The 27,514-nt window shown below is 41.1% G+C and overlaps 1 protein-coding gene across 1 annotated transcript in view; it reads right to left on the reverse strand.

Moving 5' to 3' along the window:
• Positions 1-6,335: 6,335 nt before the first annotated feature.
• Positions 6,336-27,514, reverse strand: part of Hsp60A (Heat shock protein 60A) — a 56,859-nt gene continuing 35,680 nt past the window's right edge. The window contains exons 6-9 of the mRNA XM_080274555.1: positions 23,180-23,346; positions 21,281-21,491; positions 16,363-16,917; positions 6,336-7,352 (exon numbers count right to left, since the gene is read on the reverse strand). Of these exons, the coding sequence (XP_080130681.1) occupies positions 7,185-7,352; positions 16,363-16,917; positions 21,281-21,491; positions 23,180-23,346 (1,101 nt within the window). The 3' untranslated portion in view covers positions 6,336-7,184. The remainder of the gene's footprint in view (positions 7,353-16,362; positions 16,918-21,280; positions 21,492-23,179; positions 23,347-27,514) is intronic.

Here is a 27,514-nt window from a genome sequence, read left to right on the forward strand (position 1 = left end):
TCTAGCGCTTTTCATAATAATTTAGCGCCATTAAATTTTAGATTTTCTTCTGTATCTAGCATGCTTTAAAGTCCAATTTAGCACAGTTTGAACAGTTCACGTATAGCTTTGTGCATTTTAAAATTGAGCATGGTGTTTTTGAAGATTTCTGCTTGCCAACGCTGCATGAACCGTCGGCCATCATGACTCATGAGTGTCTTGCTTTGTGAGCGGGACTTTTGAAAGTTTGGAAAAATTTTTGTGCTATTTTACAGTCGTCATCTTGTTCTTGTGTCGCGCTTAGGCCTCTGCTAGTAGGAAGTCTTCTGGTGTTGTGAAGAAAAACACCCGTAAGATGCTGAGTATCACCAAGAAGGTAGAATTATTGAAAAAATTGGAGGCGGGTATTCGTAGGAAGAAAATAATGGAAGATTTCGGTGTGAGCTCCTCCACTATATACAACCTTAAGAAACAGAGGCCGATTTAGTGCTTAGGGTTGACCAATAATACTTGCTAGACGCTAATTGCATTGGGGTGACTGACCATGATTGCTAGAAACTTTTTGGCAGGTTTTCCCAGTCTTGCCAGTTTCTGTTCTTTCGGAACCTGCTTGGTCCAGAAGATGCTGAATGATAGGGCTTTTACTATATATCTGTCAGCCTGACAGAGGTCCACTACAGATTTGGATTTTCTCCTTGGTGGGGGAGATGGACAGTCATTCCATGCTCATGCTGGCCAAATATGAATTGGAAATTTGTGTCTAGTGAGTGCCATGCATTCTAAATTATAAGTGCCATATCATTAAACCTGAAAGCACAAAGTTTTGGAGTCAGGTTTCTTTCTTTTTACTAATTTCTGAAACAGTGATGATAACATGTCTAACCATTCTGTATCCATGCTGACAATGCTTTAATGTGGGATACTAGCTGATCACGTCCATCAGTTATAGGCATTCCATAAATAACTCTGAAATTAGGGGCTTGCCTCACTTTGCTCCCAGTTGTAATAATGTGGTTTATAAGTGTTGAAATGGCTATGGTTGTGTTAGTCTATACAGTAGGTGTCTGGTATGTGTTTCATGATTCTCAGATATAGGATAGAAGACTTGTCCTGAGGTACAGCAGTCCACCTACGACACATGAGAAGTGATGATTCCCTGCGGTCCTCACGAGTCACCTGGTACTTGGAAACAAATTCCCACGATCCATAGTGTTATACGCTAGCAGTGTCACATTCAGATCTGATGTTATGGCTTACTGTAGGTTTCTGGATGAAGTTTGTATTGTATGTGAGTGATGTCATAATTCTCGTAATTGTAAAGATGCAAATTCGTTCCAAACACTGGTGATTTCCTCAAGAAAACCTGACACTGAGAAACAAATGGCCATGTTGTTGTTGTCATTATTATTATTATTATTATTAATTATTATTATTATTATTAATATTGTGGTAGGTGGGGGCGCTCACCATCCACTCACTTGATAGTGCTGCTCTTGGGTGACTGCCCTTTCCCCTCGTCTTTCTTTCCTTCCTTCTGCTTCTGTCTTTCTTCTTTTCTTTCCTGTTCCTTCTGTCCACAGGTGACCCTACACTGAGTGACAAACCAAATGGTTTCCTGTACATCAAGAAACCAGTTACTATGCTGGACAGTAACTATCTAACCAAATTATGGGACCTGGTGGTTTAGTGGGTAATTAAGGCACTCCAATTGGATTGAGCCGGTGCAGGTTTATATCCAAGGAGTGGTTGGGGTTTATTGCTCACATAATGCCACTCAGGGATGAGTGAGGCTGGTCATTCTTATCTTAAATATCAGGACCATCTTGCCTAGCCCTGGGCTCTTACGCTTCTTATGGGATAACACAGGTGGGTGGTAATCATGTAACGAGGTGAAGTGGAGCCTGTTATGATGCCTCTTGTTAACTGGGAGGAAAGACGCATATGTGGCAACCATCTTGGAACCCAACCCCCATTCTATTCCTCACACCTCACTGTGGTGAGGTGCTGTCAGTTGCAGGGAAACATTAGTTCACTGCACAGGACAGCCCTGGAAGGGCAGTTGCTTTCCTTCCGCTGATGAGTCTGCTCGACCAGATGACTAGGTTTCATCTACTACTACTACTACTAGTCAAATCACCCTCCAGTCTTGCTACACTTGGCCATTAACTGAGCTGCAAAGGGGTTAAAGATATTTTATTAAGTTTATAGTTCAAGCAATATAATCTTTGCACTTGGCCCAGATTTTTGTCCTTTTGCATCTTCTTCCACATAGCTGAATAGCATAAGATAATATTTCACTCTGCAGCCTTTCCATACTACTTCGTGACAACCATCGTATTCAAGTGTTCCGTTGTTACAACCCAGCAGTGAAGATGTAGAGATAGCAGCTTTAGGCTGTTAAAGTTGAAAGAGTATAGTGTGAAATGACATTATCAGCACACACACTGATGTCTTCTGGCCATTGATTTAATTAAATTTAACTTATTCTCAGACAGTTTTATTCACTTTAGAAACAGGAGAGGGTATAGCCTTCATTAAGCCCTTCACTTCAAGAGTTTCCCCTATGTGGAATAAAATCATCTGGAGATTGCAAAAATAAATTAAAAAACATATCACTGGATTGAAGGAGTTAAATGTCTGCCATTGCTGGTGTCTAATGCAGACTCATTGCACTAGAGAATAGGATGTAGAAACTGCAACCACTGAGTCATTGTGGCTCTAACATTTTCAAATACTATCTTTATTTTAACTAGGCATAAAATTGCCATCTCGCCAATGTAATTACTAAGCTGCAACCAGAGATTAACACTAGCATATGGTGCTAGTTACAAAAAAAAGTTCAGTAGGAAAGATGTTGAGCAGTCATGCAGTTTTGGTTTGCCATTGGGTTGTGGAAAATTATTTGCAAAGGATAACTTTTTTTTTCTTTTTTTAAATAGCAAGATCAGTAACTTAATCAGTAAAAACTTAGTCCAGTGAGACCCAGTATAATACACCTAAGTGGGACATTGCCTTTTCAAGGATTGATAATTTTTTGTCAGTCCAATTATTAATATGTATTTTCCAGTCTAAATGTGGGACAGGGTGAAGTGCAAGCCCTGCATTCCTGCCATCTGCTGGTATACTTTTAGTCATGTTACTGCCTGATGATTTTATCCAGGTTCAGGAAGACATTTTAAGGTAGAGGGCATTGATACATCCTTTATTGATGTCTTCAACAGACATTTCACATGCTGGTTAAATAATTTGCAAGTAGCAAGAATAAATCGGTGAAGTATATCATCTGACTGAAGAATTGTAGCTCTGTTTCATTTAGAGCCCTGTATGAGCTATGAGGTTGCTTGCACTACAGTTGGTGGGCAGTGGGAGCTGGCCATTAAGGTGGAGTATTAATATTATATTCTGGGCTTGAAGGTTTGTTCTTATGTAAAAAATGTTAAAAGTGTGTGAAATATTTTTCTACCCAGAATTTCAAATTTGTACTTGTGCATTTTGTGTAGTTTTTGTGATAAGTGGGTGCATGAGAGATGTAGGAGTATTAGAGGTAAACTGCAAGATGATGATTTTGTGTGTGCAGTGTGTCAGGGAGAGCATGTAGAGATTGCCAGACATGAAAAGATTGATCTTGCTGGAGAGTCTCTTGGTGTCTGGAGAAGTTTTGTTATTTGGGGGCATGTTATGTTCTGGAGGCATGGCTGGAGCCAACCAATGGGAACAGCTAACAGTAGTGCTTGTTTACTTTTATATTGAACCCATTGTTATAGTGCAAAATTAATTTTCAGCTAAGTATGGCACCACAGCCTTCAGGATAACTAATTGTTTAAGTTAAATCAGAAACCATCTTCATAGCTTCTGTTATAAATTTCACAATTATTTTGCCAGGGTCAGGCATCAAAGATCTTAACTAGAGGCCCCTCCAAGGGAGGAATCGCATCAGCCACGAGCCAATAATATCTAGCACAGCTTGGAATAGGACCTTGACCTTTCACCAATTTCGAACTCACAGATTTTCATCCCGACTACACACTTGTATAATTTTGTGATGGTATTCTTGAGCTGTTGTAAAGTTATTGTGGTAACAGACACACAGACCTTGACCTACTTTCACCAATTTAGAACTCATAAGAGATTTTCATCCCTACCACACACCTGTAATGAATTTTGTGATGATATCTTGAGTGGTTGCGAAGTTGTTGTGCTAAAAACACACACACACACACACACACACACACACACAAGAAAAAAAAAAAAAGCTTTGCCATCGCGACTGGGAACAATTTAAATGCGTTCCAGCAGTGGCATTTTTCATACATTTCATCCTATGCTCCTCATTACATCTTATCTGTGCATATGCCTCAACACCTGCGCCACAGGCTGCAGAGTCTCTTGACACATCAACAACATGGCCTGCATCAGGGTGTAGCAAGTTTATGATCTGCCCAATCTTTCAAATTCTTGAGCAGCTTAAGTTAAAGAACTTCCTGATCTGCCTGACAACATTATAGCTGACCCAAGTTCTAACCAAAACTACAGTCATGACGTGAAATCTCGGATCTTTCACACATCATGTCAGACTGTGGAATAGGGAGCATAATCTTCAGGGTAAAAATAGTCAGAAATTTGTCTTGAGTGAATGCTTGGCTGCTAGTACTGTGTTCATTAAAAGTCTCATCACAACTGACTTCACAGTCCCAGCCATGTTTTGAGGCAGATAGAACTCTTCAAGAAGCAGTCCAGTTAACTAACAGCATACTTGGGAGTGTTTATAGAGGCACATACTGTACTTCACTCGCAGTTCGCAAATCATTTTGAAGTGTGCTGTGTTCTACAGACAAGGAACTTGAGATCTTGAATGAGGAAGAAGAGTGATGGCCTTCCAGCTAAAAGATCCAAGATGATCAAAAGCACCATGAAAAGAATTACTAAATTTGGTGTGGAAGCTACAAGCCTGCAGAACTGTTTCTTGGAAACATCTGTGAAGATCTAACTTTGAAGCCAAGTTACAGGGACTTGTTCTCTCAGTGCCTGTGGTGGTTCCTGGATTCCGATATTTATTGAAAGCATTGAAGGATGCTGTAAGAGGTCACAAAAGATGCCAGGACAGTTACTATGAGAGAATTGATGGCTACATCTGCATCTGCACATCATCAGGAGAGGCTTCCAATCTTCTACACAAGGAAAGATAACAGGCTTTGAAGATTCAAGAAATCTGTTGTATTTTAACTAGCCAAAAAACTGAGACCAAGATTGATTTGTTATAAAGGCTCCAGCATTCTTGCATGTGTTGGCCTTGAGTTACCTAATGGCAGCTTTCCTTACTACTGTACTTGATCTCTGGCAGCCTCCCTATTCAGTCCCTTATCCCCAAGGTCACAATGTCTGACCTCATCCCAGATCCCTTTTGGTCTGCCTCTCACGACCCTACCCGCGATGTTCACACTTCCCACTTCCTGCACCTGATTGTCATCCCCCATCTACCCCTCCTCATCACAACATCAATACATCTCCAGTCCCATCCTTCCTCAACTTTTCCATAGTAACCCCCCCCCCCCAGGCCTCACATTCATGAATGCACAACCCATCCACCAAATCATTGTCATTTCCGTATGTTTGAGCCTACAAATATCCTCTTCCTTATCTGCCCAGGTCTCTCACTACCATACAGCATTACCAAGATGCAGAGTACAAAGATACCTTAGCACAGAGGGAGAGCCCTCTCAATGTGTAGAGAGGCAAAAGCTCACTGGAGCTCCTTCCAACCACTCCTCACTCTAATTACAGAACTAGCTCCAGCCCCACCTCGAGCATACATGTCTCCCAAGTAACAAAACTTCCACACTCAAGAGACTGACCAGCAGGTGGGTAAGTAAAGCCCTGTAAAATTGAGAGGGTATCAGAATCTAGAGTTAGATTAGGAGTCATCTGACAGGAGATTGTAGTAACATGGAGTGACTGTAAAATGAGGAAGTGGAGAGTTAAGGCATTGCTGTGGATGTGACAGAAAGCATTATAAGAAGTTTGGGATGCTTTCGTCATTTGAAGAGAAGGGAGAATGAGAGATTGACTAGAATATATTTACTGTAGGTGAAGTGGCAGGGAGGAGGAGGCCGAGGATGATACAGACGGATGGAGTGGAGAACTGTGAGAAGGGGATTGTAATTACGGGGAAGGGCAGACAAAGGGCTACAGATAAGGTAACCTGGAGGTTACTCACTTGTAGCCGTGGCCACCCCTTCCACCAATAAGGCATCTGGCTACAAATATGCAGTGCCAACACCTAACATGAATACAGGTTATGTGAAAAGCAAATAAATAACTGTAAATACTTATATTACTCCAATGTACCATACAGAAGTTTTAATGCCAGCACAGGTTTTTCAGTTCTTAGTACGAGTACAATGGTGAAACACCTTTTCAATATACCTATCAACTCATGTCACTAACAATAAGGATATTCCAAAAGAATACAATTGTTCGAAAAACTCAACTTTATGTAATTATAAATGTACTTTCAGAATAACAAAATTATCTACATTAGCTCTTATCTACACTTTGTACAAACATTCAGCACTTATACTAACTTGGTTGACAGGCCATACCATGAAACATGAGATGATTATGAGGATGATTATGGAACTCGTTCAGAAATAGCAAGCATGACAATTCTGGAATGATCTATCCATACTTGTGCTCCATGAAATTCATTTACCATGCAACATGTCTGTAACATATGTCCAGGTAATTCCTGATTTCACAACTTCCCTATCCCTTGAAAAAAAAAGGGATTAATCCCCGAGCTAGACCTCATCAGATCATATAGCCCTGCTAGGGTTACAGGAGAGCGCTACCCCTCCCAGCACAGCAGCCACCGAGCTACCGCGCTCCCCTAATATCCCTTGAAAAAAAGATGGTAGACTGGAGGAGAAGGACAACTTCAGCCTGCAGTACACTGGGTTCACATCCTGATGAACCTGGGGTTGCAACTACTACTATTACTACAACCGGTATTTCTACCTCCCCCAAATACCATTACCTGAATTTCAAAGAAAGCTGCGATACACAATTACAATTCTTATTTCTATCAACCTCTAAATAACCCTGTTCATCATTTCCATCCCACCAAAACCACTGAGCACCAGAGATGCATAATTTATAGTATAATATTGAAGGTAAGGTTATGACTGATGATACAAACATTCACCACTTTACATCATTCCACCCATCCCACCCATGCCACCCATACCACCCATACCACCCATTCCTCCCATGCCTCCTGCTGGTGGGTCCTCCTTGGGAATTTCTGTGATGACTGCTTCAGCTGTAGTCAGCAGTGAAGCTACACCTCCAGCATCGGTCAGAGCCGTCCTAACCACCTGTACAGAAACAACCACAATTACATCAGTTCATGAAAATGTCCAAACTACATCATCATCATCATCATCCTCATCTGGACCTCCTTTTTCACACTAGGGCAGGAGGAGAAGTAGTGATGTCTAGATAGCCCAACTTTGCCCAATCCAATGGGCCATGCTTCCATTCACTCATCATTCAAGCCTTCAGAATCCTGCCTCTATCTGATAAGCCAAAACCTTTTACCACATTCTGTAGCTTCACATGAATGTATCTGAAAGAGTCAATCCAAATGCTGTCACATTAAATGGGGTGCCAAATCCCTGAACATGCACTTCTCACAACATGCATCCACCTAGCTCAATCTCGTCAGTCCCATAGCCTCACCGACTTCCATACCTCTCTTCCTCGCACTCTCATCCACCATATCCCTCCACCTTCTCTGTCCTACCTCGCCTCCTCCCTTTCAAATTTGCTCAGCTATATGTTTTTCACCACTCTGTAATCCATTCTCTCCACACGACCATATCATCTCAGTACACGTTCTTTGATTCTGGTGTCTGACTTCCTCACGAATCACATTATTTCGTGCTCTATCCACTCTCTGTACTCCACATACATTCCTCGGCAGTCCTGTCTCCACTGCTCTTACTCGACTTTTCATTTTCATGCAACACTATAGCCTCACATCCATACATTAAAGTTGGCACTAACACTCCTTCAGGTAAGCCTCATGCAGCTGTAACACTCAAGCCTATTTATCAAGGCCTTCACAGCACCAGCTGCTGTCCTTCCTTGTGTCACACTACTTTCCACTTCTCTTGCACATTTTCCTCTCTTTTCTATCACTGTACCCAGGTATTTGAACTCTCACCAATTCCAGTCTCTCTCCATTCACTGAAACATCACACTAGGAGTCACCTTCTTTATCGATTATCACTTTACTCTTTTCTACATTTACCCTCAAGGCATGACGCTCACAGACATCAACAAAACTCTGCACCGGTCTACTAAGTTCTTGTCCAGTATTTGGAAGTAGTACGTTTTTACTTATCACCCCATACATATACAGTACATCCCCACAGTACGCGAGTTCTGAATACGCAATCCCCCTTGTACATGAGGACCTTTCCCCCCCCCCCCCATAGTGTATTTTTTATTAGTACGCAAACTGAACTCCTTGTAAGCGAGACGGGCGGCGAAGAGTGGCCCAAATCCGGGGTTACCCCAAGTACACGACATTGCCTCCCCAAGAAGCGATAACAGGTAAAGGTCTATCTATCTATTGCCAGATGCCATAATCCCATAAGGGGTGGCCATTTGACTCTGAGTTATTGGTTTTACGGGGAGGGGCACTGACCCTCCACCAATCCACTTGTTGACACGTAGGGAGCATGTATGGTTTGGTTATATGGTTACCACCCAACACTGTAAATGGTTTCTTGGCTTACAGGAAACCATTTGGCTTGTCACTCAATGTAAAGCCACCTGCAAAGGAAAGAAGAGCAATAAGAAGCGACAGGAAAGATGGGAGATATAGGACGAGAGGAGGGCAGGCACAGAAAAAGAATGATAAAGGCTAAGGAAGAAATAGGCAGCACTACATCAAGTGAGAGGATGATGGTCGCCACCACCTACCACCAATGATTTACCTAGTAAAGCCATGATCTTGCAGGTTTACTTTATCTTAGGTAATGTGTCTTAGTTTCCCTGTATAGTACAATACTTAGGTCTGAAGGGCGTCTCAAGGGTTGCCCATGAAGGGGGGTGCCACTCGTATGTAATTTTTCCCATAAGTTTATGTATTCACATTACGCGAATTCCTAGTATGCGACGTCCTCTGCCACCCATATAGGCATGTACTAGGGGGATGTACTGTGTATATACAGTATATGTACACTCGACCCTCAATTTGCCGGACTAAAAGGGGGGGGAGACCAGTCCGGGAATCGCAAAAGTCCGGCCCCACATACCATTCCCTGGATTATTACCATACTTTGTCCGAATTCTCCAATATTGTCCAGCAATTATTCTGATATTCTAGAGCATTCTGGAATGTAGGCTACCTATACCAACATAACTAAAATACACAGTACATAAAATGAAAACACTGACACAATAACAGTCACAATAGCTGTATTCTGCTAGCTACAACCCTAAGAATGGTTGTTTAGACAGTTGTTGACGAGAATGTGGAGCGTATGATAGAAGATCAGAAAGCTGAGGAAAAAGAGGAAAATGAACAAGGAATGGAACACCATGAGGTAAGTCAACCACCAATCAGCTGACCGAGATACAAACACGTCATCTTTGACCAAATCAGCAAGTTTAATTAGAAAATATTTTAATCTTTATCACCATATAGGTTTGTGCACCTAATTATTTTAAATTCAGTCAAAAATTTTTGCTTAATTATTAACAGAAAATCAGGATTCAGAGCGAAAAAATTTTAAAGCTAACATAAGTGTTTTGCTTCTAGCCTAACAACTCGCCTTGACGGAATTATGTTTTGTAATAAATATCGACTTACAACGCAGATACATTTTTTTTTGTACTCAAAATAAATATTTAAGCAAAATGGATGTCTGTCAAGGTGTCCTGACGATCTGAAGGGGAAATGTCTGTTGACACTGGCCAACCACTAATCAGCTGACAGAGATACATTATCGAATGCAATCTCAATCTTGGACAGAATAGGCAATTTTAATTGAAAAATATTTTATTCTCTATCACAATATAGGTTTGCACACCTAATTATTTGAAATTCAGTCAAAAGTTTGTGCTTAATTTAATTATTAATAGAAAATCAGGATTCAGAGTGAAAATTTCTTATTTAGCAGAAGTGTTTTACCTCTAGCCTAACAACTCGCCTTGACGGACATTTGTTTTGTATAAATATCGATTTACAATGCAGATGCATTTTTTTGTACTGGAAATATTTATGCAAAGGAGAGTCTGTAAAGGTGTGCTGACGATCTGAAGGGGAAATATCTGCTAACACTGGTGCATTTTAACTCTGAAACCTAATTTTTTAATTGTTATATTAAGTACAATTTTTTTTAGTGGATTTCAGATAATTAGGTGTGTATGAACCACTGTGACGAAAAAAATTAAAATATTTTCCAGTGAAAAGTGCTGATTCGATATTTAGTCACTGAGTCAGGTGAGCTAAGTGAGTAGGAATGGATCTCATTGACTCTGTCTGTAGGAAAATACAGTCGACCCTCTGTCCTCGCGGTTCCTCTGTTTACGGTTTCGAATGTTCACGGTTTGTCACCAGGGAAATCAGATCACCTTTTTTGAAGTCCAGAGAAAAATGGAAACATTCAAATTGCGTGCCACACGCCGCATACCGCCCGCAGTGCCACCCGCGCCACCCCCGCATTGTTTTGAATCTCTCGCGGCAGGCTCTCTCATTCTCAGGTTCCGAGATAATTCGCTGTCAAAACATGGATGATTCCCCGTCAGGACAATTCACACCCTGGACGATTCCCCATCATTCTATAAATATACTTATTTTTGAATACTATAATTAATATTTTAATAACTAATTTTCAGGGGGATCTATCAAAGTCTATGTTCATTCAATAGCGTAGGCTTTGGATATCATTTATAAGTTGCACTTTTAGCCAATAATTAACGTGTTTCTACTTCACTGTAGTCGACTTTGAATTATATTCTAGCATCACCCGTAGCTGTCTTAATTAATTTTCATTGGTACTACAACATCCTGGGTATATTTTAAAACAACTCTGAAGAGGTTCAAGTATATATTCATCCCAAATGACAATACCCAAAGTGTTATTCTGATCGGCCATGGTGGACGCAAACTGTGAGGAAAGATATGGCTAAGCCTCAACAGATGTCACTACATTATAAAAACAATAAAGCCACCACCACTTTTAAAACTCGTATATTTAAAAGACTATTATAGTATGTAAATACATGAAGGGGAATCATCCTGACGGCGAATTGTCGTGTTATTGTTGTGACTGCGAATTGACTTGACAGCGAATTGTCCCAAAACCCACTCTCACTGTGACCAAACTTGTGTGTGCTTGTATTCGCTGATCTCTCCGTGACACCATCATTTTATCTACCATGGGCCCTAAGAGAGCAGCCAAGACATCTCCAAAGGTAGAATTGCTGGACAAGTTACGGGAGGGAAAATCCTGGTAACGGTGGTGGAGGGTGAGAATGTAGCTGTGACGAGCGGTGTGAGCGGCCATCCACCTTCGCAATTAAACTATTTTTTTCATACCTTAATTATAAATAAAGTGTTTATTGACATGTACACAAGGGTTTTCTTTCATTAAAGAAGGAAATGGGGGGCTAGGGGTGTTTTTAGGGGGGCACCAATTTTACACAGATTTTTGATCTTCGTGGGGGTCTCAGGCCCCTAACCCCCGCGAAGACAGAGGGTCGACTGTATATAATTTTTTATCATACTTATGAAGTTTATTATGTCCAAGCCTTCCTGAAAATTTTACTGTTATGCAATAAACTATTTATAGTGGCATTTGAAAAGGTAAGTGGCAAATGGGGTATTGCCATGAGTTAGGAACTGGTGGGGTGATGCAGGTTGGTGGCCAAGATGCGTTTCATTTATGAAAATATCTTCTTGCATGTGTTACAAATGGCCTTTATCAAGTCAAAACCTTGCTAAAATTATACTGTGTTGTGCAGCAGACTGCTTATAGTTTTACATGAGAGAATAATGGCTAGACTTTTGTAAGAATCCCAGACTTGTACAGGCATTTGTACACCATTTGATAACATTGTCCGGTCTCAGCCCGTGTCTGGGAAATCCGAAATCAGGGAAAGGGGTTCGCCAAATCAGGCATCGAGTGTATATATACAGTAAATCCTCGTATTTGGATTCATTTTACTTTGACACCTCATTTTTCAGGCAAGAAAAAAGTTTCCGAATTGCCTCACAATTCGCAAATTTCCCCACAATTTGATGCTCCCAGCCGGCAACTGACACTCAGCAGACAATGCATACCGATGCTCAGTCTAGGCACGGTCCATTTTTCTATGCAACAGTTTTCCATGATCTTTATACAGCAGGTCCAGCAGGGCAGTAGACACACGTGAGTTGGCTATTGTTTGTGATCGTAACATATGATCTTCAGCCGCATCGTGCTACTATTTCTTAACCCCTTAACCGCGGGGCATCACTTTCGTGACGCTTGGGAGCAAGGGATCATACCGCGGGGCGTCGCTTTTGTGATTCTGTGTTATTTTGAATTCACCCGGGCTTCCAAGTAGGGGCTTGTATCATCTATCAGTACTGCCAATGTCCAACACTAGTCAGCACTCCTAATCTTATCTGTACTCCCATCCATTGTTGACAATTTAGCCATTTCTCCCCGTTCTTGACTCCCCTCCCTACCCCCCCTCCATTACCCTATCCTCTCGCCTGCCCGGCCGTGCTACGCTAAGTAAATCTTCCCTGGAATTTTTCACTGATTTCATCCATTGAAATAAGCCCTATGCCCTATTCTTATACCAAATAATATATACAAGAAAGAAATAAGGTAAGTGAGAGTGCCATACACCTGGAATTGGCAAATTATCACCTGACAACACCTCACGTGCACTCGTTCGCTTATTTTCGCTGTTTATTTCCCCTTGAAATATGCCGTATAATCTATTTTCGTAATAAATATACATATAAGGCGGGAAGGGAGAAGCCTAAGTGATATTTACATTCAACTGGAACTACCTAATTTATAATGTATTGTCTAGATTTCCTGCCAATCATTTCACTGCTATATATAGCTGTGTCAAGAGGCTAAGTTGGTAATAATGAATTTCCCTAGGTAGGCCACCACCCCGGCCCACCCTTATCAGTTCACTCTCATCTTCCAACGTGGAGGTACGTCAGTTCGCTCTTGCTAGCTTCAGGGACTTTTCACCCCCATGCAAAGGGCCCTGTGACCTTTACCCCCTACTAAACCTCGTGTGGAAAGAGGTAAAGGGCTGACAATTGATAAAAGAGTGACTACGATCTTTCTATTGAGTAAAACAGTGCAAGTGGAATTGTAAATAATGTGTAAACAGCAAGTGAAAGTAATTAATGTAAATATACATGAACAGTGGAAAATAGTTTTATAAGTTACTTCAAGTGACTCCATAACACAGTGTAAATAAAATAGAAATGTAAATAACGTAAATAAAAGAGAACGTAAATAGAAATGTAAATGAGTAGTATTATAAGAATACGAGTATATATCCTAGGAGTAATGAAAGTGAAAGTTTCACTCTAGCATGTCTGAATACTATGAGTTATGAGAGTGAAGGTGAAAGTGACATTCACTCTCAATGCTAGTATACAGGAGGAGAAAGTGAATGCCATGTATTTTACTGAAAGAAATTGAATCCCTACAGTGACAATAAACTAATACTACTGAAGGAAACTTATGGATAAAGACTGTAGATATATATAAGTGTTATATAGTAATAGAAATATAAAGTGTGAGGGGTTTTATGAATAATAAATGACAGAGTACCAAGAGCGAACTAGCACAAGTGCGACGGTCAGACGCGCTCGTAATTATCATTGCTTTCACAGTGGTTTTTCTTTTTGAAGTATGGATCCCAAACTACTTGAAAATCATAGAGTAGTGTTTATAGTGTTAATACCTGGCTGTGGTAATCATATTACGGGTTGTCGGGAAGTGTAAAGTGGAGACTTCGTTACCCAACTTCAGAGGTCTCCACAAGTCCTACGGTAACCGACGAAGGCTCAACAAATATTCCAGGAGCAAGCTGAAGGTATGTGCCATAAGCATATGTAATTCTAATATTCTAGGATTAATAACGATTTTTGGCAAATATTTTTTGAGTCTGTCGGAGCCCGAATAACCCCGCGGCACACGCAAAACATTGGTAAACATGCCCGCGGTGTAGGGGTTAAAAAAGAATTGTTACATGTTTCTTGTAACACTACAGGTATTTATTTTTGTTCTGATGGACAAATATCTGAAATAGATGTAAAATAAAGTTTATCGATATTTAAGGAAGGAAAGAATAATAAACGTCCCAATACACAGATGGTACTCAGCCCACCAATTTTGGATTCTATTTGACTATGTAATAGCCTCTCTTCCTTGTAGCAGTGAGTAAAATAATGTTGATATAATTTCTCCATTCCTTTTAGCGACAAAGAGGGCACATAAAATGACCGGAGTTTAGTCAACCTACTTTGATGTCAAAAATTAAATAATCTGGTGAAAAGTGGCAGCTTTTCATTGGTTAGTGACATCGGGAACTAGCCCATCCACTCTCAAAACACCTTCATTTGCCACTCAAGCCAGTCTTCACTTTATTTCTGGTAATGATTTTTGGTGTTGCAGCTCTTTATAACAGTTTTAATGTCTTTTCAGGCACATGTTTATTGTGTTATGCTGTTTTAGCAGCAGCAAAACACTCATCATTTAATTCTGGGTAGGGCCTGTTTGGTGTTATAGTACTTTCTGATAGGGTAGGTACATGTCCCACCAGAACGCTCCTCTATTTTTCCCACTGATTCTTGACGTCACACTTCGACGTTTCATGGTTCACGAGGTTTTGGCGGAACATCCAAGCAGCAAAAAACAAGAATTTACAGTATATATATATATATATATTATATATATATATACTGAACAACCATGGGGACATCACACAACCTTGTCGCATGCCCATGCTGATCATGAACCATTCACTCTGATGCCCATTTACTCTTTTATATGCCTCACTACTATCATAAAAACCCTTGAAGGCACCTAGCCACTTACAAACTACACCATACATCCACAAAACTGCATTTTTAATTAAAATATAATAATTATTCTGAGATTCCAAAAGAAAATATTAATACTAACAATATAAAAATAGTAATGAATGAAAATGTGGGTATACATCTCACAAAACCTGGAAAAAATAATTCCGATAACAGTTGTGCAAAAAGCCAATATTCCTCCCCAATTGAAAACATTCTCTACGGAACAACCTGCTCAAAAACTCACACAAAAGGGTTTGATGGATATTGCTCAAGTACAGAATCAGGAGCTATGCATGCACATGTACACATTAAGCATACACTGACAACTAACTTTCATTAATATTCAACTGCGACTGCTTTTTTTCCCCAATTCTTCCACTGACAATCTTTCACCACAAATACTGCTCAACTCATTTCATGCTCCATGCTCCTCTCAACTTCACTTTTCATACCACACTCTTAAGGTCACCTTCTTACCAGTCCGGTCAGTAACTCATCCCAGCATCATTTTCTCTACAATCAACAGGCTCCTTTCAATATTTTCCCCAGTCTATCAATGCCATGTACATTTATTCACTCACCGTTTGATTTTTTTTTTTTTTCTCACAACTTCCATTCTTGATATTGCACAGACAGTGTCAATGATCAATTTCCTCTGTATTCTAAATACAGTACTGACCCAAGACATCATTCATAAACCTACATCAACTATCAATTCATATCCACCATCACAAATACTTCCTCTAAATGCCTGTCGCTAAAAGATCCATATTTGAAAATTAGTCACTTTCATAATCTCAAACTTTATCATAAATGCTCTTCTAGTGGACAAATTTATAACCAATTCACCCAAGGGTCACTGGTAGACATCAGGAAGGGCATCTGGTCACAAAATGCTACACACTCCAATCCAAAGTCCTCTACCCAGGGGCAACACCTTAGCCCTTAGGGGATACCTGGCATAAAACTAAAATATATATATATTTTTTTTTAACTCACTGTTCAACAAAACCACAACTGCATTATTCTGCCCAAGGATGCCTATTATCTGATTTACATTGCTTTATCTCATCTTTGACATCCTGCTCCAGCAGAGACATTAAACAGATGCACCTCTGCACTACTCTTCTTTACAAATTCCACTCACTTTAATTTCTCTTCATTCTTTTATGCCCACTCACAACTCCACTCATTAGCACACCAAACATGAAGCATCAAATCAACATGCTCTGCATTTCCTAACCAAACCAAGCTTCTCTTACCTTGGTGGGATCAATGATGCCAGTCTCATATAAGTTAACAAAAACTCCATTGGCAGCATCATAACCAACATCACCCTCAGCCTCTTCCACTTTGTTGACAATAACAGCCGCGTCCACACCTGCATTCTGTGCAATTGTAAGGCAGGGGGTCTTGATAGCCTTACGAACAATCTCAATGCCCATTTTCTGGTCCTCATTGCTAGGAATTAGTTTGTCTAGGGCAGGTAGGCAGCGGATCAATGCTACACCACCCCCAGGAACAATGCCTTCCTCCACAGCTGCTCGGGTGGCACAGAGGGCATCATTTACCCTGTCCTTCTTCTCGTTAACTTCTACCTCAGACGAGCCACCCACTTTGACCACTGCCACACCACTGGATAGCCGTGCTTTCCGTTCCTGCATCTTCTCCTTCTCATATTCCGAGTTGCTCTCCTCAATCTGTTCCTCGATCTGAGCAACACGCCGCTCCACATCTGACGGCTTTCCCTTCCCACGTAGCAGGAGTGTATCATCCTTTGTGATCTGAACCTCACCAACTGTTCCAAGGTCATGCACCTGAAAACAAACAACAGTATCAGTAACACTAGAGGTGGCATTAATATATATATTACTCTGGTAATATGGAATTATAAATGCAGTATCCAACCCTGTAAGTTTGATAAATCTCCCAAACTGAAGGCCACTGGAGGTATCATAGCAACAGTGAAACGGAAATAAGATTAGATTTGCTGACACTAATGCAATTCCTTTACTCAGTTTTAAGATTTGCACTGACATATTATTTGCATCAGCCAAATGACTTCAAGTTACTATCATCCACTTCTCTCATATCAAAGCAACAAGGAGCTTCAATCTTTTACCAGATGCCTCAATCATGTTAGGAGTGGCCACAAACAAACTGCCTCCATGTCAACCAGTCCCCAGTTTCATTGCCCTTCCCCCCAGCTCACACTCCCCCTCTCAAATACCTCTCCACTCCATCCCTGCACTTCATCCTCAGCCTCCCCCTCTCTCTCCCCCCCTCCACCTCATTCACATACACTCTCCTTTTTAGTCTCTTGCTCTCCATCCTCTCCACAGGACCAAACCACCTCAGTGTATTTCTCCTAATGCTTTCTATCACATCCACATCCACTCCATAATTCTCCTTCACTTCCTCATTTGTCAATCCATCTTTCAATGTAACTCCACATGCTCCTCTCAAATAAATTATTTCCACTGCTCTCACTCTTGACTTGTGTCCTTCCAACATGGTCCAAAGTTAGGGCTGCCATATCCAAACTGTCAAAATTCCTGAGGCCTCCACTGAAACCCATGCCCGCCCGCCCCATCCCCCCCAACACACTTTGGGCCACTGACATTATGAAACCTTGACATACAGTATATACTTTATATATATATATATATATATATATATATATATATATATATATATATATACACACACACACACACACACACACATACACACACCAGTATTGCTGCACTCTACCACAATCTTTAATCTTTTTACAATATACAGTAGTGCACCAACTTTCACTACAGCAGGATTCGTGGAATCCACTTTCGCGGCATGCACCAAATATTCCCTAACTTCCACTTTCGCTTGAAAAAAAAAATCGATTTTCGCGCACAAATTTTGGGTTTGGGACAATATTTTGAACTTTGAATTTCCTGCACCGCCCGCCCACAACCCACCGCCATCTTGAATGACGTCATGTCAACACTCTGTCCACCCATTCCCGCCATTGTGTACGAGCGTGCTAGCTCCATTGTGTTGGATTCTCACGGTTCAATGGCCTCTACTATACCTGGTAGTGTGGGGAAAGGGCCTGGTGGTGTGGGGGGAGAGCCTGGTGGTGTGGGGGGAGGGCCGGGAGGCAGTGGTGGTGATAAAAAGTGGCCAGGACATTCAAAGTCGGGAGGAAAGGCCAAGGCCAAGGCCATAGAGGAGCTTAACCTGGATGAAGATTTCGATGGATTTGTTCAAGAGAACCTAGCACAAAGGGAAATTCAGCACAGAGTGGAAGTGTTGCATCAAGTTGCATCTGAGAAGGCAGAGAGAGAGAGTGGTAGCGAGGCAGCAAGAGGTGGCGCCAATACGTCTGGCGTGGCTAAATAAGCCCGCCACGCGCCTCGGATACTTACCCCCAACATCCATTAAACACCTCAACCTGGTCTCTGTGGTATGTTTCTCCTCATATAATGTGTACTGTACAGTTTTTATTGTTTGTATCTCACAATGCAATGTACAATAGCGATTTGATGTATTGTATTGCAAGTGAAAATGAAAATCTGATGTTACTTTAGGATAACCGGGAACCAATTAGCCTTTATGCCATAAAGACAATGCCCCAACTTTCGCTAATTCCACTTTCGCGCATTATTTTTGGACCCAATTAGGCGCGAAAATTGGTGCCCCACTGTAATGAAAAACAGGCAAAGTACGGAACTGGCTAGATTATGACTGAAAAATGCTAAAGCGCCTTAGATGCAGGATAAGATCATAAGAATAACAAATGCTATAGTGTAAAAATGAAAACTAAGCCAATAATTGTGTGCAATTACCAAGTATTTTATGGCTATAACAGCACTATGGCAGAAATGAAAAGCTCTTGACAGAACAACAGGAAAAGGCAGGACATTAGAGCTAGCTGCTAGTACTAAACCAACCAAGTTGGCAATGCTTACCAGCTACCGAAAACAATGAAGGCCTTTCTCTCTCTCTCTCTCGTCATTAGAGTGTAGAGATATATTAAATTTTTTGAGAAAAAGTGATGGAAGCTGAAATTCCGGACTTTTGGAGAATTTTTAAAATTCCTCCTGGACGAAGATTTTGACACCTAAATGCAGGGGACGTCTGGGAAAATCCAGATGTATGGCAACCCTCTCCAAAGTTCACCTCCATACGTTAAAGTTGGTATCAGAATACTATCACACAGTGATTTTTTAACTTCCATGTCACTTCCCTATTTCTTATCACTAATTTCAAAGAACCAGCAACCTTTCCTCCTGGTTGCACCCTTTCAAGCACTTCATCCTTCAAACTTCAATCCTCGCTCATCACACTTGCACTTATCCCCTTAGCCATGATGACGCTTATACGTCATCGTAACCCTACAGTGCGCGCACACTACGACGCCTCTGTGTCGTCATATATGAATGCCACCAAAGGAGACAGCAGAGGGTTTTGTTTATTGGGCTAGGGCCTTACATATTGGCTCATATATGTTACTGAGGATTTATCCTACCCACTTTTTTTTTTTTTTTCTCCAGCCAATCCCAATATATATAGGTGGGCACGTGATTGATGGCATGTTGGACAGTAGCTCTGCATCCCGCCAGGATCAGTGCTGACTATGTGTCATAGGACAGTGTACTGTCATTCCCTCCACAGTGAATTTTGCCAAATCACAGCGTATTCCTGAGGAATCTCGCGATTCCTCAAGTGATGTGGACTAGCAGCCATCGGCTCAAGATGCTAATATCGATGACTCATCGAGTGAAGGACTTGAGAGTGATGAATTTGATGATATTCATGAAAGAGAAATCGAAGGTGGCTAGCAGCTGATAAGCGACATATTTGCTGACACACGTCCCAACCACAAGCCTGAATTTATAACTGAGTTTTTCGGGCTGAACCCAACGATCAGCAAATCTGAAATTGTGTCGCCTTTGGACTCTTTCAAGCCATTTTTTGATGCAGATGTGATGAAGCAAATATGAGAGTGGGCAAATCTGAAGACAAATAAATTTTTCAGTGAACACCCACAGAAAAGGGGTAAACAGCATTTTTTGGCATCCAGAAAGTGATATGTACACTTTTATCAGCCTTTTGTTTCCACGGGAATAACAAAACTGCCCCACACTTACATGTACTGGAGCATAAGTATGTTGTACAGCATCGTTAGTGGCACAGCCAGGATACGCCACAGCCTGGGCCAAGCAGGGGCATTGAAGGCCAAGAAAATCTAGGCCTTAATTTGGGTTCAGAGGAAACATTTCTAATAGGTAAGTACATTCAATTAATTTGTATGTATATAATCTTTCACTGTACTGTAATTTTTAAAAACCTACTCAAAAATATTTTTCGATTTATATTATTTTTATAACAAGCACAACCAGTGACAGATTCAGTCTTACACACACAGGTGTATACTCACATATACACAAACATACAAAACACCACAGCTACTTTTGCAAGATAGCAGCTTTTCCCTGGAAGAGTAGTGTGGGGACGAGGGGGGGAGAAGCCTCGTACACGGTAATAGGCAAGATTAGTCACCCTCGTGGCAAAGGGGTTAACCTGTTAATTGCTCTATACAGCCTGGGCTGTTCCGAGTGCGACTGCTCAATACAGCCCTGGCTGCGCAGGTGAATTTCGAATATAGTGCCACGGTGACCAAGGCCAACCCATGCAAGCATGTTTGAACCTTCAAAGCCAAAACCAAAACCGAAAAAGAAAAGGAAAACCATGTGTTCCAATAGGGAATCAGACACTTTGATGTTCATCCATGGCTTTACCAAGGTAAATATTGAGCTAATATTTTGTTACTACTGTATATACCGGTACTTTGGCATGTGTTGTCTCAATTCCTAAGACAAAATTTGGCCTTTGGGAATTTTCATTTTTACCACCTATGTCTGCGCACCACGGACACCTCCAAAAAATCGCCAAGCACAGTTAACAGGTTAAATGAACTCACGTTTTCCATTTCCTCATCATCCAACCTCACTGTACATTCAGTGATGTAATTTCTCTCAAAGACCACTACTTTACTCTTCCCTACACTGAACATTCACCTTTATATTTCATTTCTTACACACTCTCCCAAGCTCATTCACTAAGCCTTGCTTAACACCTTTGAATGGAATTAAAGTTGTTTGATACTGGCACACCAAAATTGAAAAACAGTACCTGAACATCTTCAATCTTCACCATACTAGCTTCATCATTAAAGACAATGGCACCAGTTGAAATGGCAATATCTTGGAGTGTGTTCTTGCGATTGTCACCGAAGCCAGGGGCCTTGACAGCAGCAACCTGTAGCCCAAGCTTTAGCCGATTGACAACCAATGTACTCAGGGCTTCACCATCAATGTCTTCGGCAATGATCAAAAGAGGTCTCCTGTTGAAAGTCAGAATGAAATCAAACAATATCAGTACTGATTCTGTACAGCTGCAGTCATCAATACTTTTACAAGCCTGGGGTTCCAAACTACTTCAAAAGGCGAGTCACTGGGTTTGTCTTAATATAAATTCAAGACCTGGAAGCTTAACTTAATAAAAAAAATAGTTTTATTACAGTACTTCCTTACAATTAGTGGAAACTTGGGGAAAAAATAAATTTACTGTGTATGATGACTTTATACTGCAAAAACTGCAGCTTGTACTTTCTGCGTATAGCATAGTTCCCTGCCTTATGCATGACTGCAACTATTTACCCAGCATGTTGCCACATATTTAATTATTATGCCCAGCAGTCCTAAAGGACCCAGGTTTGTATCCCAGCTGAAGCAAGGAACAATTTAAGAATCTGAATTTCATACAGCAAAATTTACTGATATACCAGAAGGCACACCAACATGTCATAAAAATACCCCTGCTAATACCAAAATGCCAGTCCTGTATGACACAGCCCTACATGTATTCAACATGGATGGTGGGTGCTAGTGCCGACAAGGCAACATGTGGAAGTGTATGGTGGGACTACTGGGCCTTGGGAGCAGTCTGTGAAGCCTATACCTAGTCTATGGGAAGGGGGGGAAATCAATGGTACCCAACAGCCAAACTTTACACATTTCTTGTGCTACTTAATACAAATATCTACAGAGCATTCTTATTACCCTGTTTAACCCTTATGCTGTTAGTGTTGCACTTTGCTACTTATTCAGGCTAATACCAAACAATCTGTACAGATAATAGAAATCCCACACACCACAGTTCGGCTAATACCAAACTATATGTACAGATAATGGAAATCCTCTAAGTCAGAGTTCAGTTTTCTTCCTAAGTCTGCCAGTGCTGGAACTTTTCTCTGTAGAACAAAACTGTCTGGCTTTACACTGTGTGAATATGGGTTATGCAAGAAAAAGTCTAAAGGAAATGTACTTCCATACTTTTCAATAAATTTCCTTCCTAAAATGATGAGTTAATACTAGGTGAATGGATGTGTGGCCCATTCACTGGGAACCACTAATAACTCCCCTCCGTTTTATGGTTTCCTGTTTACTATGAATTGCTAAGATAAGGTACATGTTGTAGATGATGATGGGTCATCTTGCTGTGAACTTTACAGCTGCTAGGCTTCATAGGATTCCCTGACAGCTTATTATACAACTCATCTTTATGACCTATAATGCAAGTCTTTGCTGGAAGTCACTATTCTGGCTCCACTTTTACACCCAAGTTCATAGCAATTTACAGAAAAACAGCCTAATAGAAGCTCCACTGCTACTATAAAGCTGATCTGCCAGTCTTGCCAAAGTTGCTACTGCAGAGTAGGATTGTCTGTGATGCTAGCAATGAATCTCCTGGGTTGTTATTTCCAGAATTCAAATCCTGCTGTAAGCAACTGGCACCACTACACTCAGGGGACCATTCAACCTTAGTGGACTGGTAGGTGAAACAAGTACACAGTGTGACACAGAGGAAGCAACTGCAGTAACTTGGATCAGCAATTAAGGTGTTATATGGTGCCTCCATCCTCCTGTAACGTAAGTTACAGCAACAGCTGTATGAACAATGCTGATATTTTCCAGGAAACCCTTAGCTTATAATAAGTACGCCTGCAACAATGTAACTGACAGTTCTCACCTCTGAGCATTGGCAAGTTCAAGAGCTGGGATGATGGACTGGATAGAGGATATTTTCTTTTCGGAGATCAGTATAAAAGCATCTTGGAATTCAACCTTAGCCCCTTTGCTGGAGTTAATGAAATATGGAGAAATGTAGCCCCTATCAAACTTCATACCTTCAATGACCTGCAACCAAGAAAAAAACTTATCATACATACAAAACTTCAATCATCCTCATGGATAATTATCTATCTATATATATACAGTATATATCCTCATCATGATCAGGCTAATTATCCATCTATCTACTGATAGACAGATAGGTGGATATACATATATATATATACATATATTTTATTTATATCCTCCTCATCATCTACTCCTGCGTTTCCCCATGAGGAGCACTGAAGCCTGGGGCTAGGCAAGCTGGTCCTGATATTTAAGATGACAGTGGGCTGCCTCATCCCTGAGTGGCATTACATGAGCAATAAACCCCAAGCATCCCCAGGCTCAATCTGATTGGAGTGCCTTAATCACCCACTTAACCACCAGACACCATAATTTAGTTATAGGGTTACCACCCGACGTAATAAATGGTTTCCTGGTGTTCAGGAAACCATTTGGTTTGTCACTCAGTGTAGTCACCCACAGACAGAAGGAAGAGGAAAAATGAAGGAAAAAAAAAAAAAAAGACACATATATATATATATATATATATATATATATATATATATATATAGTATACACACAATACCCTCACATCCAGTACGCGTTTGTCCAGTACAATAAAAGTCCTTTAATCCAACACCCAATGGTCTGGAAATCCCGATGGTTCGGACTTTTCAATCCAGGGTCATTTTTAGCTTTTTGGGGTACGAAATTGATAAAATACGAAAAAAAGAGAACTATCGAAAAACAGGCGAAAGCAGTGCGCCGAACTATCCAATTCTGCACCTAAAGCTTAGTCAACAACCTGCGCCGACATTCTGGAAGTTCCGAATCCTCCCGACTGTATGTTTACCCAGCTGATTGTGCGTGTTCTACATTCCATGCGTTGCGTTGTCTACATAATTTGCTTGTTCTTTTTTTTCAGTATTTCACTAGAATGGCTCCTACTACACCACCTACAACTGGTAAGAAGAGAAAGCATGTTACAATTACTATTGGTATAGAATCAGAAATAATACAACAGCTGGAGAAGGGTGCACTGGTGAAGGACTTAATGCGGGAGCTTAATGTAGGCCGGTCAACCATTTATGACTGCAAAAATAAATCCACAGAACTGAGGGAATATGCCGTGAGCAGACAGTCTATGAAGGGATGTGAGAAAAGGAAAACTTTTAAGAAACCAGGACTGGCACAGTTAAACATAGTTCTTTATAAGAGGTTTTGTGGAAAACGATGTGAGGGCAAGCCTCTCAATGGGTTAATGATTATTGAAAAGGCCAAACAATTCTGTAAGGAAATGAAGACTGACACTGATGTGAAGTTTTAAGTGAAATTACACTACACTACAATATTAAGGAAAGAAAACTACCATTTTTCTTCATTAATAAATTAGGGGGGTTTCAAGAATACTCCCCCAGTATCCCTGCTTGTCGTACGAGGCGACTAAGAGGGTTGGTGGTGGGTTTGTGCCCCACCCCGTAAAAAGAACTAACTAAAAAAGCGAATAAAGCGCCTCGGACCCGGACGGACCATACGTTGACGACTAAGGAAAAGACAAAGGACCTTCTTAGGGTGGGAACATGGAATGTGAGAGGAGTGAATGAGGAAGTGAAAGAGAGAGAGATTGTTCAGGTGCTTGAGGATGCAAAAGTGGATATATGTGGATTGACTGAAACTAAATGGAAAAGTGAAAGGGTGAGAGAATGGGAATATGGTTTAGGTATATGTGTGGGAGTCAATGAGAATGAGAGGGCAAGAGAGGGAGTATGTCTGATGATAAGCAAGAAGTGGAAGGAGAATAGAAGAGAGTATGGAACAGTGGGTGCAAGGATTGTATGGGTGAGGATGAAAGTAGGTATACAAGCGTGGCCGATTGTATGTGTGTATGCCCTGACAGAGGATCGAGTGGCAAGAGTGAAAGATGAGTTTTGGGCGAGAGTAGAAGCATGTATGGACAAGTTTGAGAGGAACGAGAGAGTGCTGTTGATTGGAGACATAGAATGGCAAATTTGGGAATGTATGAGTGGATGGAGTGGTTGGTCAGTGGGGTGTGCCAGCTGAAGTAGATGGGAATGGTAGTGCTTTGGTGGACATCTGTGCTTGTAAGGGGTTGGCAATAGCCAATGCCTACTTTCGTCATAAGATGATCCACCGGTATACATGGAAAGTAATGAGGAGGATGGATGGTGAACTTGTTGAACGAAAGGCAATGATAGACTACGTGTGTGTGGATGAACGAATGAGAAGACAAGTGTTGGATGCAAGAGTGTGGAGAGGGTGGGGGAATGGAGTCTCGGACCATCACTTAGTAATGGCCAAGGTAGAGCTGCAAAGAAAGTGGTTGAGGAGACGAAGGGGAAGACAGGAGGAAACAGCTCCAGAGAGAAGAGTGGAGAAATTGCAAGATAGTGAGAAAATGACAGAGTATAAGAGCATAGTGGAAGAAAGATTGGGAAGGTATGAGCTAGAGCAGATGGAAGGGGTGGAAGACGTATGTAAGATGTTCAAGGAAGAGATAGGCACAGTGTGTGGGGCGGTTTGTGGAGTGAGAAGGAGATGCAAGGGCGTGCAACATGGTGGAATCATGAGGTGAAACGAGCTGTGGAACAAAAGATTAAGGCATATAGTGAATGGTTAGTGAGTAGAGGTAGGGGAGAAGATGAGAGACAGAAGAGAGAGGTATATGTGAGCAGGAGAAGGGAGGTTAAGAGACTGGTGAAGGAGAGTAAGAAGAAAGTGGATGAAGAGTTTGGGAGGAATCTGAGTGTGAAATGGAGGGAGAGTAAGAAATTGTTTTGGAAGGAGGTAAAGAAAGTAAGGCAGTGTGAAAGGGGAAATAATAGGGGAGTGAAAGATAGGAATAATAGATTGTTGGTGGAGAAGAGAGAGAAATTGAGGAGATGGAAGGAGCACTTTGAGGATTTGTTGAATGTAGAGAGTGAGAGCAGTGTGAGTATAAGTGGTTGGGGAATGGCTGGGAGAAGAAGAGATGAGAGGAGGGAGGAAGAGATCAGTAGGCCGGAAGTTGAGGAAGCGATGAAGAAGATCAAGTTGGGAAAGGCCCCAGGAATTGATGGAGTGTGTGGTGAAATGCTTAGGTATGGGGGGTGAGATTGTTGTGGAGTGGACATGGAAGTTGTGTAGATTGGCTTGGGAAGAGGGAAGGGTTCCAGAGGACTGGAATCAGGTATAATTGTTCCTTCATACAATGGAAAAGGGGAGAAAGAAGTATGTGGTAACCATAGGGGTATTTGCCTTCTTAGTGTGACTGGTAAAATATATGGTAGAATACTCATTGATAGGGTTAGGCATATGACAGAGGAGCTAGTTGGAGAAGAACAAGGGGGATTTAGGAATGGAAAAGGGTGTGTAGATCAGATATTTGTTCTAAGACGTTTAGTGGAGAAGTATCTAGAGAAGGGAAGGAAAGTGTATGCTGCATTCATGGACTTGGAGAAAGCTTATGACAGAATAGATAGGCAAGGTATGTGGAAGGTATTAAGAATATGGTGGGTGCTGTGAAGAGTATGTACGAGGGAGCTAGGGCTACGGTGCGAGTGGATGGTGAGCTGAGCGAGTTCTTTGATCTCAATGTGGTACTGAAACAGGGTTGTGTGATGTCTCCAAGGCTGTTTAACCCTTACACTGCGGGCATGTTTACCAATGTTTTGCGTGTCCCGCGGGGTTATTCGGGCTCCGACAGACTCTCAAAAAATTTTTGCAAAAAATCAGTTATTAGTCCTAGAATATTAAAATTACATATGCTTATGGCACATACCTTCAGCTTTCTCCTGGGATGTTTGTTGAGCCTTCGTTGACTACTGTAGGACTTGTGGAGACCTCTGAATTTGGGTAACGAAGTCTCCACTTTACACTTCCCGACAACCCGTAATATGATTACCACAGCCAGATATTAACACTATAAACACTACTCAATGATTATCAAGTAGTTTGGGATCCATACTCCAAAAAAAAAAAACACTGTGAAAGCAATGAAAATTACGAGCGCATATGACCTTCCCACTTGCGCTAGTTCACTCTTGGTACTCTGTCATTTATTATTCATAAAACCCCTCACACTTTATATTTCTATTACTATATAACACTTATATATATCTGGAGTCTTTACCCATAAGTCTCCTTCAGTAGTATTAGTTTATTGTCACTGAAGTCATTCAATTTTTCA

Source organism: Coenobita brevimanus, chromosome 58 (genome assembly GCF_032717465.1).
Source record: "Coenobita brevimanus isolate Jiangsu-jjx chromosome 58, ASM3271746v2, whole genome shotgun sequence".
Classification (NCBI taxonomy): Eukaryota; Metazoa; Arthropoda; class Malacostraca; order Decapoda; family Coenobitidae; genus Coenobita; species Coenobita brevimanus.